General features: G+C 37.9%; 1 protein-coding gene across 8 annotated transcripts in view; it reads left to right on the top strand.

Annotated features, from left to right (window-relative positions):
- RASAL2 (RAS protein activator like 2) overlaps window positions 1-16,102 on the top strand; it is a 429,713-nt gene that overhangs the window by 342,542 nt on the left and 71,069 nt on the right. For all 8 annotated transcript variants that reach the window (XM_003410874.4, XM_064276597.1, XM_003410875.4 and 5 more), the window contains one exon: window positions 15,378-15,487. In XM_003410874.4, coding sequence (XP_003410922.1) covers window positions 15,378-15,487 — 110 coding nt within the window. The remainder of the gene's footprint in view (window positions 1-15,377; window positions 15,488-16,102) is intronic.

The raw sequence follows: 16,102 nt of genomic DNA, 5'->3' as shown, positions 1-16,102 counted from the left end.
ATAACATTTGGTATAAAAAGAAAAAAACAAAATTATAAGTCTTAAATATGTGAGCTTTTTTTAATTTTTGCAAACTATTAATAACTTCTCATATCTTAAGTTATTCATATCTTAGTATACGTTATAATCTTTCTGCCATAAGTGCACATCTATTAAGTAAATTGACCTCTTGCATTTTGTATGTAGTCATCTCTGCCTCTTCATTCTTGTAAGGTGTTTTATATGTAGGCTTGTTTAATGGAATGGTGTTGAGATCTTCATTTTAGAAGGATTATTTTATGACTTTTGGATAGCAGTGAGATTAATGATCAACAAATCAGGAAATAGAGAAGGATATTGTTTTGGCGAAGCTTCCTAACCACCCCTTCTCCACCCCACCCAGCCACAGCTGTGTTTCACTGACCCTGGCAGAGGCCTAGTCAGAAACATGGGGAAGATCAGGTTTAGGCCACACACCCTGTGGTGTCTTAAGGGCAGGGCTTGATGGGGCGGTACTTGCCGCTGCCTGGCAGCTCCACAGGTGGCCAAAGGCCACAACTCAGTGGGGGACAATTCTCTTGCCCACCCCTAATCCAGGTACCTAGTGGCAGACTGTAGGAAGGAAAGAAGCCTGGCTGGACCTCCTTGCCCCCTGATCAGTGGCTGGCCAGAGGGGAACTTGGTATCCAGTGAGCTACCCACATGCCAAGTCATGGGATGGAGCGGGCATCTATGAAGATTGCACTTGCCCTGCGAGTATTTCCCGTGCCCAAGGAGTGTGACGTTAAATAGCAAATAACAAACACCATAGCAGATGGAGAGAGTGTATTGAAGACAGGAGAAAGGTGTTTTTTTTAGTACCTTTAATGGCACTTTTTTCCTACTCTTTGAACAAGGACCCCTGTATTTTCATTTTATACTAGGCCCTGCAAATTCTGTAGCCAGTTCTGGTTAGTACAATAGACCTCTAACTTATCTCCTGGCCTCTAGTCTCCCTCACCCACTTTGGCCTTCACACTGCTGCTAGAGTGATCTCTAAAACATAAACCTAATCATTACCTGACCCTCCCTTGCTTAAAGTCTTTCAGTGTATCTCTATAATCCTATGCCCATGGGCAGGCCAACTTTTGCACATTTCATTTGGCTGGCACAGTGGGTTCTCTCTCTCTACCACTCTTCCCTCCTTCCCCTCATGTGGATGTCTTCAAACAGACCTTTTCCTTGAAAAAGCATCCGTCACCTGCTGAAGGCTTTTGAAGTTGAATGCCTGTTACAGAGTGGTAAAAACCAAAGTTAAAGTCTATGATTTCCTTTTTTAAAAATAAATAAATAAATAAAGGAAGTATTACACATATTCTGTAAGGTCCTTAGAGATTTGCCGGTGAAAAGATACTATATACTAAGGAACAATTTTTTAATATTTTTGGACCTGAATTCATAATGGATTTTTTTTTCTATATTAGAACCATTACTATTAGGAAATAACCTCTAGCTATATATATATATATATATATATATATATATATATATATATATATATATATATATATATATATATATATATATAAATAAATGCATTTCCATAATATATTTCTCCTTTCCTTTCTCCCTTTATTCTTTGACAAGCCTTTCCTGATAGATACTAGTAAAGAATAATTATATTGCTTTCCATTGTACCTTTTGCTCACCACCATTTCCAAAATATGGTTTTTTAGATGCATTTGTTTCTCACCGGAGGCAGTAAGAATTTTATTTTTTTAAATAACTCATAGATTCCAAAGCCCACCTCCATTTTGTGATGCTGTTATTCTTAGAGTCCTAGAAATGAGAGATGGAAAACTTCAATTAAATTCATCTAGTCCAGCTCCCCTGACAGTGAAACATGTCCTTTGCATTATATTATCTGATACTTTTTTCAGGCTCTGTGATAACCTCTGGGAGATTGTCCAGAAGAGTAATAGACCTCACTTTGGGGGAATGTTCCCTTTCTTAGTTTTGACCCATCATTTCTCATTATTTTATCCCTTAAAGGCGTACTCCTTAATATCCATATTCATGGTGAACTTGAATAAGATCAGCACAGCCTCTGTCAGTTATAACAAAATCAACAGACACCTCATTACCAGAAACTGATATGGCCTACATTAAGTGAATATTTCAAATAACTAAAGTTTTCCTATCTAAAGACCAAATTTGATTTTGTTTCAATTATTCTGAGGTTTGTTTTTTTTTTTTCCCTCAGATGTAGTAGATGTTTTGCTGCTCTCTTGAATGAATTGGACTTTTCGTAATAATTCAAGTTAGTCATTATTAACATTGAAAAAACGCTTATTAAATAGCCACTGTATACTAAGCATTGCAGAAATACAAAGATGAGCTCAATAATGTTCACCTTCAGGAGTTCAGATTTTGTAGAGGATATAAAATCAGAAGAGAACTAACTAGTGATCCAGACAGGAAAACAGTAGTATAAATAAAAGGTCTTGATATTAAGAACTGAGAGAAACTAAGTCCTATTGGAGAAATCAAGAGTGGTTTCCTGAGGAGCTGGCATTTGAAATAAATGGTGTAGAGAAAACTGGGTAGCCATTTCAAAAAAGATAAAATTAGATGTATATCTCACACCTTAGACAAGAATAAGTTCCAAATGTATTAGAGATCTAAATGTAAGAATTAAAAAATTTTTTTTAATTGAACCAACTATTAGAAAAAAACATGAATGAATTCCTCTTTAACATTCATGTAGGAAAAAAACTAATGACTACTGAAAAGCCCAATGCAATTTAAAAAGAAAATATTCGTAAATTTGACTACATAAAAAATGTACTTTTTTAAATTGCATGGCAGAAAACACTAACAAAGTTAAAAGATGACTAGGAGAAAATATTCACAACGTAAGTCACAGAAAAAGGGCCAATGCCCCTAATACATGAAGAACTACAGGTAGTCCTGGTTTACGACGTATTTGAGTTATGACGATCTGCACTTTTGACTCCTTTTTTTTTTTTTTTTTAAACATCTCATCGTTAGTAATATGTACAACAGACAGTGTTGCAGTGCATAATTTGATGTCATTCTCAGATGCTCACTCACAGATGTTCGGTGTTATGATTTATTGTTGAAAACACTGCCATATAGAGAATGAAGAAACCTAAAAATACAAGGGAAAGATTAGTCCAAAGGACTAATGGACCACAACTACCACAGCCCCTACCAGACTGAGTCCAGTACAACTAGATGATGCCTGGTTACCACCACTGACTGCTCTAACAGGGATCATAATAGAGGGTTCCGGACAGAGTTGGAGAAAAATGTAGAACAAAACTCTGTAACTCACACACACACACACAAAAGACCAGACTTACTGGCCTGACAGTGACTCCCAAACACCCTTTTAGCTCAATAATGAAGTCACTCCCGAGGTTCACCCTTCAGCCAGAGATTAGACAAGCCCATAAAACAAAACGAGACCAAAGGGGCACAACAGCCCAGGGACAAGAACTAGAAGGCAGGAGGGGACAGGAAAGCTGGTGATAGGGAACCCAAGGTCGAGACATGTTGTGGGGTTGTTAACCAATATCATAAAACAATATGTGTACTTACTGTTTAATGAGAAACTAGTTCTGTAAACTTTAAAGTACAATTTTTAACAAGTACATTTAAAAAAAATTACCATATAGCAAGCTATGGTAATATATAATGAAAACTGAAAGGAAAAAAAAAGAAGTATTCGACTTACGTCAGAATCAACTTACAGCGGAGTCATCAGAACAGAACCCTGTTTTAAATTGGGGACCACCTGTATTAAAAATTAAGGAAAAAGGCACCAAAACCTAATAGAAAAATGAAAAAAGGACATGAACAGACAATCCACAAAAAAAGATTAAAAATTGTCTCAAATATATGAACACAGTGTTCACACTCACTTATAATCAGAGAAATGTAAATTAAAACAACAGTGAGATACCATTTCACCTCTCAGGCTGGCAAAAAATATAAAGCATGACAACAAACTCAGTTTGTGAGGCTTTGGAGTAACAGACACTCTTACGCATTGCTAATGGGAATGCAAACTGGACAACCCTTCTGGAGGGGATTTTGGCAGTAACTATCAAATCTACAGAGCTGTGGTGGCGCAGTGGTTAAGTGTTTGGCAGCTAACCAAAATGTGGGCAGTTTGAATCCACCAGCCGCTCCTTGGAAACCCTATGGGGCAGTTCCACTGTGTCCTATAGGGTTGCTATGAGTCAGATCGATTGGACAGCAATAGGCATTGTTTTGTTTTGTTTTTTGGTATCAGAACTATATATATGCATTTACTTTCCCCAGAAATCCTACTTCTAGGAATCTACCCTGAACATACAGCTCTACCAGTGTGAAAATACACAAGCACAAGGTTATTCATTGCAGCATTGTTTTTAATTGCAAAATATAGGAAACAACCTAATTGCCTGCTCATGACAAAGAAGCCAGCCTGAAGAAGCTCCCAGTCGCCCAAACTAGAGTACTTGGAGCAATAAAATGATGACGGAATAGGATTATAGTCCATAGAGTAAACTATAAATATCCATTAGTTTATACTGATATAAATACAAAACCCACTGTCGTCGTGTCCACATACGTAATGGAATATATAAATGAATGGGGGAGAAGAATGTAGCTCTTCTGTACAGAGGAATTCCAGTTCATAAATGTGGAAGAAATAAGTGAAATACCAAATCCCTATTAGGCAGACATCACGGCAGTAATTATTACTGGAGAAATCCAGTGATAGATGCTAAAATCAGTGGCCAAGAGTTTGGAGACAGGATATTTGCATATTCTCAAAATATCTCTCCAAGATGTTCACTAATTACAAAAGGAAAAAGAGTTGAGGAACCCATCAGACACCACCTTCACCAAGTGACATACTGACTTCGTGAACCCCACACTGTGATGCATTGAGAGGTGCATGGTATTCTTGCCAAATATGTATAACCTTAGTCTGATGATGAAAACACATCAGCCAATCCCCAATCCAGAGACATTCTGCAAAATAACTGAACACTACCCTTCGAAAGTGTCATGGTCATGAAAAACAAGGAAAGCCTGAGGAACTGTCACAGATTGGAGGAGACTGAGACATAACAAAATGCAATGTGGGATTCTGAATAGGATCCTGAAACAGAAAAAGGACCTCAGTGGATGTGGTAGGACGAATAACTGACCCACAAAGATGTCCATGCCCTGATCCTCAAACCTGTGAACATGTCACCTTACGTGGCAAAAGGGACTTTTGCAGGGGTGATTAAGGTTAAAAAAAAAAAAAAAGGACATTGAAATAGTATGGAAATTATCCTGGATTTATTTGGGTGCGTCCAGAAACAATTTTAATTTATGATAGAACTTGTCATTGATGCTTAAATGAACAAAAAAGCCACTAGGAGAGAAATTGAAACTGTTAACTCTACAGCACTGTGCAACTGTCTGGACTTGTAATAACTAGAAGATTAAGTCAGTAAAATATGGTGAATGGAAAGTGGAGTTTAACAGTTTTAGTTACCCTTTCTTTTTTCCCTGTTAATTCTCTACAGTTGCTTTAGTCAACATTTATTGATCGTCTTTAAGTTCCCGAGTTATGTTAGGAGAGCGAGAAACGGAATAACATATATGACATAGCCCGTTTTCTCAGGTATTTACAATCCATGATGAAATGAACAGCTAAAATTATTAAAATATGAAGAGTTTAATTTACTAATTAAACTGAGATTTGTAAAGAAAGAATGAAAACACTTCTCACTTGGATCCTTTCTAGTTGATAGGGTGGCATTTTCTTAGTGTGAGTCATGTAAATGTACTTTTGTAACAGTAATCACACAGAATTGCTGTAATATCATCCCTAATCCCATGTGTGATCACTGATGTGAAAAAGTCTCAAACAGAATTGAAGCAGAGTTCTGTTGCACTTCACTCTGTTTGTATGTGAAAGGTGATGACATTTTTCTCTGTCTCCACTAAAGGTTTCTTCTCCTTGTCTTAAGGGAACAGCGGCAATGCTGGGATGCCGGCAAGTCAGTGTGTCTGATTACCACCGCTGAGGCTCCTGAGGGTGGTTGCATAGCAGCAGTTTTATTTCAGTTACCAGTCATGCCCAGATAGCCAAGTTCAGTCTTCAGGGGTTACTCCAATTTGCAGATGGTGAATAGGTTTTGTTATCATTAGCTTAACGTTTACCACGCTCAAGAGCGAAAGGTAACATATGACTTTTTCTTTCACTGGAAGTTGCTAATTTTGAGGCTCATTTTGACAGAAAATAGTGAGGCCAACTAATTAAAGTAAGTCATTTTAGTTATATTTATTGATAGAACAATCTAGTTATTTTATATGATAAGGTTTTACAGTTTTTAAAATTTGTAGATGGTAGCAACAGCATTTCAAAGGAGATTTGGATAGAATAGGATCTGTTTTGAGCGTTGCGTTAGTGTTCTTTTAGATTAGGTTGGTGTCAGCTGGTAGGATGAAATCAAGGTTGTGGGTTTTGGGGTTTTTTTTTTTAGTGTTTCTTTCATTTGCTTTCATTCATGCTATTGGATTTTAGTAGTACACTTATAGGTGCATCATTTATCTTTACATTTCTATAAGATATCATAACTGTGCAAAAGAGAAAAACATTTTTCTCTTGGCATCTATTTTTAAGTTTTATAGTCATGATTTTTTCCCTTATACTCAGTGACCATAGAATCAGTTACATATAAAAATAATTTCAATAGAATTTCAATTTTACTTCAATTTAATTATATAGATAGGAACTGTAGGGGCAAATTCTTATAAATCAAGTGTCATGCTAATTTTGTTTCCCTCATGTTTTTGAAGTGTCATATTGCGTTTTTGCCTCTTTATGGTATATAATTTTATAATAAGATGTGTGTAGAAATTCAATACAGTACATATGAGAAAAATAAGTAGAGAAGGAGGAATTAGAAGTGGAGAAGTAGTAGTATACTGTAGTTGTTAAAAGCAAGAGTTCCAGAGTCAAGCTGCCTGGGCTCAAAGTTCTACCCTGCCACTCAGCTGCTATGTGACCTGGGGAAAGTGATAAACCTTCTGTGTGTCTTGGCTATTGATATGTGATCTACTGTTGATGAAGAAAATGAACTGTTCGTATACTACACATTCTTTCTTGAATGTTTTTTATTAAATGAGTACACATTGCTATTTTCATGGCTGAAAGTATTTCTCTCAGAAAAGCAAATGCTAATTTATTTATGACTGCTTTAAATTGTCTGTCATTGCTGGTTTCCTTACCTGGCTTCCTCTCAATCAGAACAAAAGGTGAGGTTCATACAGTGGCCTGCAGAATCACAGCTGTCACCATTACCACCACTGCCATGACCACCATCACCCTGCTTTCTCAGCACCTACTACCTTCCCCATGGCTTTTTCCACTCTAGTCACACTGACTTTGTGGGTATTCCTTGAAAATACTATGCATACTTCTTCCTTAAAGCCTTTTCCTAGCCTGTTTCCTTTTCCTGGAATGCTTTTTCCCCCAGGTATCTGCAGGCTAACTCACCTTCAAGTCTTTACTCAAATGTAATCCTTTTCCATAAATGTGTATTCCCAGCCCATTTACACAGCTCAACTTTTTATATAGCACTTACCTTTCATTTATTATGTTCTTTGTTGTCTTTCTCTTTGCACTGGTATGTTAACTTCATGAGGACAGAGAATTTTACCTGTTTTGTTCACTGATATGTACCAAGTACCTCAAGTATCTGGTGAGAGTAGGTGCTCAAAAAATATATGAATGAATAAAATTTTTAGGTACTGGCAATATACTGGGTTTAAATCCTAACACTATATCTATTAACTGTGTGAACCAAAGCAAGTTACTTAATACCTACTTCATGGAGTTGCTGCATAGATTAAATGGTATTACATATGGGAAAGTACTTGGCCAGTGCTTGGTACCCCAGAAGCATTCAGTAAATTCATTCAGTCAACAAATGTTTATTGAGCATTTACAGTGTAGTAAGTATCACTTCGGAAACCCTGGTGGCGTGGTAGTTAAGTGCTACGGCTGCTAATCAAGAGGTCAGCAGTTCGAATCTGCCAGGCGTTCCTTGGAAACTCTATGGGGAAGTTCTGCTCTGTTCTATAGAGTCGCCATGAGTCAGAATTGACTCGACGGCAGTGGGGGAAAAAGGGGGAAAAGTATCGCCTTAGGCACCAGTATACATCAATGAACAAAATAGCCAAAAATCTCTATTGTGGAACTTATTTTTAGTTTTCTTCCCTCCCTTTGGCGTGGTAGTTTGTAGGAGGAAAAATGTTGATTCCGCCTAGTCTATTAAGTAGTGTCTCACTCTATAATCATACTCAATATGTATGGGTATCCATATTCCATCATTTTAAAAAGACTTTTATATTCAGTTATCTTACTTAATCTTTGAAGTGACCTAGCAGTAGATTTTTTTTTTTCATCCTCACCTTGTAGATGAGAAATCTGAAACTTGGAGGTTGTGACTTGTCCAAGGTCATTCCACCAGGAGGAATTGGAGCTATCACTTAAAGCCACATTTTCTGATTCAGAATTTCTTGTTCTTTCCATGGTGGCACTTCTACAGATACCACAATGACTTTTATTTACATGACTGCCTGTTTTATTTTAGTTCTACAAATATTTATTGAGCACCTACTAAATGCCAGATCTCTGCCCTCCTTGGGGACACAAAAATTGTTTAGTCTCTGCTCTAAGGAGTTCAGAGTTTCGTAGGAAAGACTAATGACACATAAGTGGGCTTGCAGTATGCTAAATATAAGGCTAGATCTATTTGCAGATACTTGAAAGCACAGAGAAAGGGTACCTAATCAAGAACAGGGTCAAAAGGAAAAAAATCAAACTTGTGGCCTTTAAGTCAATTCTGACTCGTGGAGACTCCATGTGTTACAGAGCAGAACTGCTCCATAGGGTTTTCTTTAGGTTTACTCTTTACAGAAGCAGATCATCAGGACTTTCTTCCATGACATCACTGGGTGGGCTTGAACTGCCAACCTTTAGGTTGGTAGTTGAGCACAAACTATTTGCACCACACGGAGACCTTAGTACAGGGTCAAGGCAAGTCATAAAAGACATCTTAGAAGAGGTCGTGCCTGAGATGAGTCTGAAAGGGTGGTTTGGCCGGGAAGAAGAGGGAGCATGAACAGGGAGTAGCAGTGGTGTATGATGAACACAGAGAATTATAGGCTTTTGTAATTGCTAGAGTATAAAGTATGAAGCAGGGAATGGCCAGGGATCAGAGTAGGGTGGTAAGTAATTACGAGATGATGCCATATCCTATAGACAAAACTCTTAACAGGACCACTCTTATTGCTTTTCCGTTCCTTTAGGTCAGTTATCCACCCCTGGTCCACTTACCTGTAGCCAGGGCAGAAGGACTGATTGGTACAAAGCCTAATGGCCTGTACATAAGGAATTACAGCGGGCAGGTGGGCATGGCATGACTCTGAGGTTTCCCAGAAGGAGATGATGTTGCTGGTAGGCTTACGTACATGGTTCGTCCAGGACAGGGGGATAGTGAAAGCACAGCCAAGCTTGGAGACAATGAAGTTTTGGTGGCATCGCTCTATATAGCTATGTGGTCTTCTTGAACAGTCAGGTCATGGAACCAGAAAGATGAGTTTAACCATTGATCCAGTGTTGATTTTGGGTAGCTGATCACTAAGAAAATGGAGGGTACTGGTGATTGTTTCAGATTATTTGCCACGGAGTCCAGGTTAGATCGAGAAGGAAAAGAGACCAAGAAGAAAAGAGGAACAGGGAGAAAATGGCATGATCAAGGGACTGGAGGTTTCTGTGAGGCTTAAGAGTAAATGTACTTGAAAAAAGATGTATGAGAGATAAATGGTTAGCAAGAAAAGTCAGAGGCAAGAGTATTGCTGTTTAACATGTCTGAGATGGAGCATCTCTGAATGATGATAAAATCTATAGTGTGGCTGCAGGAATGGGTGGCTGGAGAGGAGGATAATGGCTATTGGAGTCAAGGAATTGTGAAGCTGAGTTATTAGATGGGTCACTACCTAGTTATTTCCTTAAGAGACGTAGAAATAGTGTAGACTAGGGGCTAAAGTCCTTAATGAATAAAGTGGCAAAGAGATTGACACAAAAGAGTAGCAAAGAGGGATAGAGGATGCTAAAGCAAGATGGAGTGAACTTCAGAGAATAAGCTTTTATTGCAGACCATTCTTTCTGGGTTCCATGGGATAGTGAGTTGGGGAGAATGAGAGCCTCTACCAAATAGCCTCAAAGGGAAACAGTATTCTCAGGTGAAAACCAGGTTTCAGTTACATCAAGGTGAAAACAGAATTTTGTAGTAGATTCTGCTACCTCTGCAAAATCACTGACAACTCTGGGTAGTCTTAAGCTTTCCCTTACCTGTATTCCTAAAATAACCATAATTTTTTGCATATATTTATCAGATTCTTATTGAGTACTTACTAAGATTTGGATACTGTGGTTGGTAAGATAGATATACCTTCCCCCAAAAGTTTAAAGACCAACGGGAACAATACATTACAAGTAGACAAACTACTTTTCCAGTCTTACTTTTCACCACTTCTAATCATATATCAGAAGCCCTGTGGTGCAATGGTTAAGCGCTTGGCTGCTAACCGAAAGGTTGCTGGTTTGAACCCACCAGCTGCTCCAGAGAGAAAAGACTTGGCAATCTGCTCCCATAAAGATTACAGCCTAGGAAACCCCATAGGGCAGTTCTACTCTGTCCAATAGGGTCGCTAGGAGTCGGAATAGACTCGACAGCATACAACAATCACATAGCAGAGTCCCTTGGTGGCACAAGCAGTTAAGCTCTCAACTACTGACCGAAAAGTTGGCTTTTCAAACCCACCCAGGAGCACCTCAGAAGAAAGACCTGGAGATCTGCTTCTGAAAGGTCACAGCCTTAATAACCTATGGAGTGCAGTTCTACTGTGCAACATTTGGGGTCGCCATGAGTTGAAACAACAGCAGCTGTTTTTTTTTTTTTTTTTTTTTTTAATCATAAGCCAGTCAGACTAAATTTAAAAGCAAACCCATTGCCATCGAGTGGATTCCAACTCATAGCGACCATAAAGGACAAAGTAAGACTACCCCTTATGGTTTCTAAGGCTGTAAGCCTTTACAGAAACAGACTGCCACATTTTTCTCCCATGGAGTGGTTGGTGGGTTCAAATTACCACCCTTTTGGTTAGCAGCCAAGTGCTTTACCACTGTGCCACCAGGGTTCCTTTCAGACTAAGTCTACTTATACTCACCCTACATATTCTGTGTACTCCTACTGCCATGCCATTTCCCATGCTATGCGCTGTACCTTGAGTGCCCTTGCTCCTCAGCACCCCGAAGCCTAAATCCTGTCTACCCTTTGAGACCTAGCTCATATTCTACTTCTTTCATATAACCTCCCTGTATCTCTCCAGGTGATGTAACCTCTTCTTTCCCTGAACTCTGAAATTATTTTATATGTATTTAAAATAATACCATACTTCATCAATTCTAAGGTGCACATTTTTTCATTTTTTAACATCTCTGTAGATTACTCATTTAAGACATGCTGTTCGTCGTCAACATTCTTAAAAGAACACGGGATGATATTGTGTGGGAACACATGAGCAACAACTACACTGAGCCGAAAAGTACTTCACAAGAATGAAAAGGCAGGAATACTTTTACTAATTTACTCTGCAGTATTCTTTTTATATATTTACTATGTGATATATGATAAAACCTATCTCAGTAAGTCTTTTACAATGCTTGTTTAATACAAAATACATTTTTAAGTGATAAAGCATTGTGTTATGGTTGAGTTGGCAGCCATTTTTTCTTAGTGTATATAAAATAATGATGTGACTTAAAATCACTGGTGCCTTACATTCAAAGAAGTATGATAATTAACTCTTATTTATTTTGTGATTAATATGCCAGGCGTTAAGAACAGATACCTTCCTAATTATGTCATACCTGTTACCCATTGCCATTGAGTTGATTCCAACTCACAGCGATCCTATAGGTCAGAGTAGAACTGCCCCATAGAGTTTCCAAGGAGCACCTAGTGGATTTGAACTGCCACCCTTTTGGTTAGCAGCCGTAGTACTTAACCACTACGCAACCAGGGTTTCCACAATTATATCATGTATATTTATATACAGTTTCTAAATCCTGTATTAAACTACAAGCTCCTTGAGAGCACAGTCTGTGTTTGTATTATGTTTGATTCCCTTACAATACTGGTACAGTGGTTTTCATCAGATAGACATGAAATAAATATCTGTTAAATAAATGGACTAAATATGCGTTACAGGTAATCCCCAACTTACAATGTAGTGGAGTTACAACAACCTCACTTATGACCATCCATTGTTTCTTTTTTTGTACATCTTATTGTCAGTAGTATGTCTCACATACAGTGTTGCAGTGCCTTATTTGCTGATGTCATCATTGTCATTCCAACCCTCAAAGACAAGTAAAAATTAGATTTATGAAGATACTGATAATAAAAGGCAATAGTAATGAAAACTAAAAAACAAATGAGGTATTTGACTTATGCCAGAACGGACTCACAATGGAGTCATCAGAACAGAACCTCATTGTAAGTCAGGTACTATCTGTATGATATAACAAGTGCCACAAAAAGGTAAAGTTTAATGTACTATGTGAGTGAACATCTACTGGTACACTTTTAGTTAACTTCTTAACTGCAACTTTATTGGTGGTGGTGGTGTTAGGTGCCATTGAGTCAGTTCCAACTCATAGCGACCCTGTGTACAACAGAACGAAACACTTCCTGGTCCTGCACCATCCTCAGGATTGTTATGCTTAAGCCCATTGTTGCAGCCACTGTGTCAATCCATCTCGTTGAAGGTCTTCCTCTTTTTCGCTGACCCTTACTTTACTAAGCATGATGTCCTTCTCCAGGGACTGATCCCACCTGACAACATGTCCAAAGTATGTGAGACACAGTCTTGCCATCCTTGCTTCTAAGGAGCATTCTGGTTGTACTTCTTCCAGGACAGATTTGTTCATCCTTTTTGCAGTCCATGGTATAAAAGGTCAACTCAGTGAGTTTGGTTTGGTTTCTTTTTTGTGTGTGTGGTCAGGTTTTGGAGCCAGATCTCAAGTTAGGCTACTGGTTTTGAATCAATCCTAAAGAACCCTAATAGAATTCTGTGAACTTAGATCTGGTTTGCAGACTGCGTTTTTGAGTAAATATGATGCATTTTGGTTGAGTCATGGAAAGTAGTAAATAAAACCTTTGCCTTGGAGGGCTACAATGACTTTTCCTAGTGACACTGAGATTGTGTAGGACACCAGGCAAATACCGGTCTCTGACAAATATAGTACTTTTAAAAATAGCCTTGTTTTCTTCCCTCCACTCCATCTCTGTATACTTATAATAAACTGGAATAAAAAGCTTAGGGAAATTTAGGGTAAATTATGACTGTGATATTTTCTAGGAGTTTTCACCTTTATCCTTTGAGCTGCAAGAACAACAGGATAAAACTAACTATTTTTGTTTAGTCAGCTAAATAGCTGTACTTGTGATTCACATAAATTCGTTTCCATTTTCCTGCATTGGAAGGATCAGTGCTTATGTGGTTATAAAACCTTAGCCTGGAAAAGTACCGTGGTAGTCCATAGTGCTGTTCACCAAATAGTTCCAGTTCTCTTTATGGACACATAGTAGGAGTGCCTTCCCCAGTAAAGTTAGGTGTGATCATTTGACTTATTTTGTCTAATGAAATGAAACCGGAAGTGACATGAGTCACTTCCAGGCGAAAGCTTTAAGAGCCAGTGCAAAATTTGCCATGCGTCCTTTATCCTGCTGCTGCAGCGTACAGGCACAAAGATGGAGCCTCCCTTAGGCTAAGTCCCTGAGTGTGGACAGGATAGGGTAGACCCATTCTCCCATTTCCGTGCTTATGGGAACGTAGCATAGCTTATGCCACTAAGATTGTGGGGTTATTAGATAAGCATAACCTAACTTAAACTGATTGATACTGTCCTAATTCCAAAACAGTGAGTTTTGGTTGTAGCTAAAGGAATATAAGGAAACCCTGGTGGCATAGTGGTTAAGTGCTACAGCTGCTACCCAAAAGGTCGGCAGTTCGAATCCGCCAGGCGCTCCTTGGAAACTCTATGGGGCAGTTCTACTCTGACCTATAGGGTCGCTATGAGTCGGAATCGACTCTACGGCAGTGGGTTTTTCGGTTAAAAAAGATTTGATATGCTGATATTCTTCCCGTTTCTTTTTCTTTCTTATGAAAACTTATGCTAATTGTACACAGCTTCTATAAGGTGACAGTCATCTCTTGGATGAATATCCAGGATGACTAGAAAGAGTAATTTTCCCCACTTCAAAATATCTTTTCTTTGAATTACATCCTTTTCCAAGATACTTATGTATACTTCTCAGAATACTTATATATACTTCTATATGGCGTCCTTTCGTCTGCCAGCAACAGAATAGTAAGTTTCTTGAAGACACCGACCATCATAATGCATTCTTGCGTTTATTATTTTAATCAACAAACTTTTATTGAATACCTGTTATTTGCCAGTGTAGAGACTAGGAAGATGTTCAGGAACTCTAGATAGTTTGGTGGAAGTGTCAGAAGGTAAGAAGGGGCCAAGACTGTAAAGCAGTGATCTCGAACTTCGTTTTTCTGACGTCTCAATGTTTCAATGATTTCGTAAATGATTCTGTCTGTATTTTGAAATAGTTTAGCTACATTTGAAACTTAACTTTACAAATACCACATCTAAGATGATATAGATCGAATTTTAACACGTTTGAGACCATCAACATATTGCCTTAGTCTGCTTAGTTAACTTTTTCGTGTACAGATCTTAGACTAAAACTTTTGTTCTCATCATCAGTGTCTTCTTTTAGTTCTCCAGTGCACCAAGCACCTTCTCACCACAGTATCGTTGCACCTGCTACTCTCTTTGTTTTCTATCAATTTAGATTAGGAAATCACTGGATGCCATTTCTACTGAAATTGCTGACACCATCTTCATGGAAAAGAGTGTATTTTTCTGTTATACTGTTGTGTTTTTAAAAATCTACTAGTAGAGTTAAATGTTTCTCTATCATAAAAAAAAAAATCATAGCTAGTATAAATACTGTTTAAGAATTAAGAAATTAGGTGCTAACAAAAAATTTAATTATCTCAATCATCATTGAAGAAAAAAAAATTCCCATCACGTTACCAGGTGGTATCAAACAACTATTATTTACAAAATTGAAAAACTCGATTCTGTTTCTGGTTTTCATTAGAAAAATCTAAACACTTTTTGCAGAAGAATAAGACAGCAAGGTGCCCTTTTGGTTCTCTCTCCTACCACTTCTACCTTTTCATTCTAGGGGTTCTTCAGCAAGCGCCTGAAAGGCTCCATCAAGAGGACCAAAAGCCAATCAAAGCTTGACAGGAACACAAGCTTTCGACTTCCTTCCCTTCGCAATACAGATGACAGGTAAAAACTGCTTAAAACAAAAGACAGTTTGAGAGTGGGTAGTGACAAGACATGTTTTGGTGTTCTCTAACTTTGCGTCAATGATAATTACACGCAATATGATAGTTACTTTTTTGAGCCAAGGTACAGGACATTGGCTTAAATACCCAACCAGCTTGGGAATCTTACAACATTGGAGACTGTGTGGATACATAAGAACTAATTTCAGAATCAGTTGTACTATTTCTATAGGCTCAAGTTTTAATGGTCAGGTGTATCTTTTTTTCTGTAGAGTGACTATAAAGAGGTGTATCTTTTTTTCTGTAGAGTGATAAAGATGATGATGATAACTAACATTTTTTAACCACTGTACTAGATGTTTTATACACATTATCTTGTTTAATTTTTATAATAATCCTGTAAGTACTATTATTTTCCCCATTTTATAGATGAAGGAACTGAGGCACAGAGAGAGAGGTCAAACAGTCTTGCCTGAGATAATACAGCTAGAAAATAGCAAAAATGAGATTTTAACTTGGACAATTTGACCCTAGAGTCTGTATTCTTCACTGTTACATTGTTCAGTGTGTATAGCATATGGAATGGGTCTTGGCTTGAAGTCACATCTAGAAGACA

Source organism: Loxodonta africana, chromosome 25, assembly GCF_030014295.1.
Source record: "Loxodonta africana isolate mLoxAfr1 chromosome 25, mLoxAfr1.hap2, whole genome shotgun sequence".
In the NCBI taxonomy this organism is placed as follows: Eukaryota; Metazoa; Chordata; class Mammalia; order Proboscidea; family Elephantidae; genus Loxodonta; species Loxodonta africana.
The sequence above is the reverse complement of the archived record's forward strand: the minus strand, read 5'-3'. Positions and strand labels throughout refer to the sequence as shown.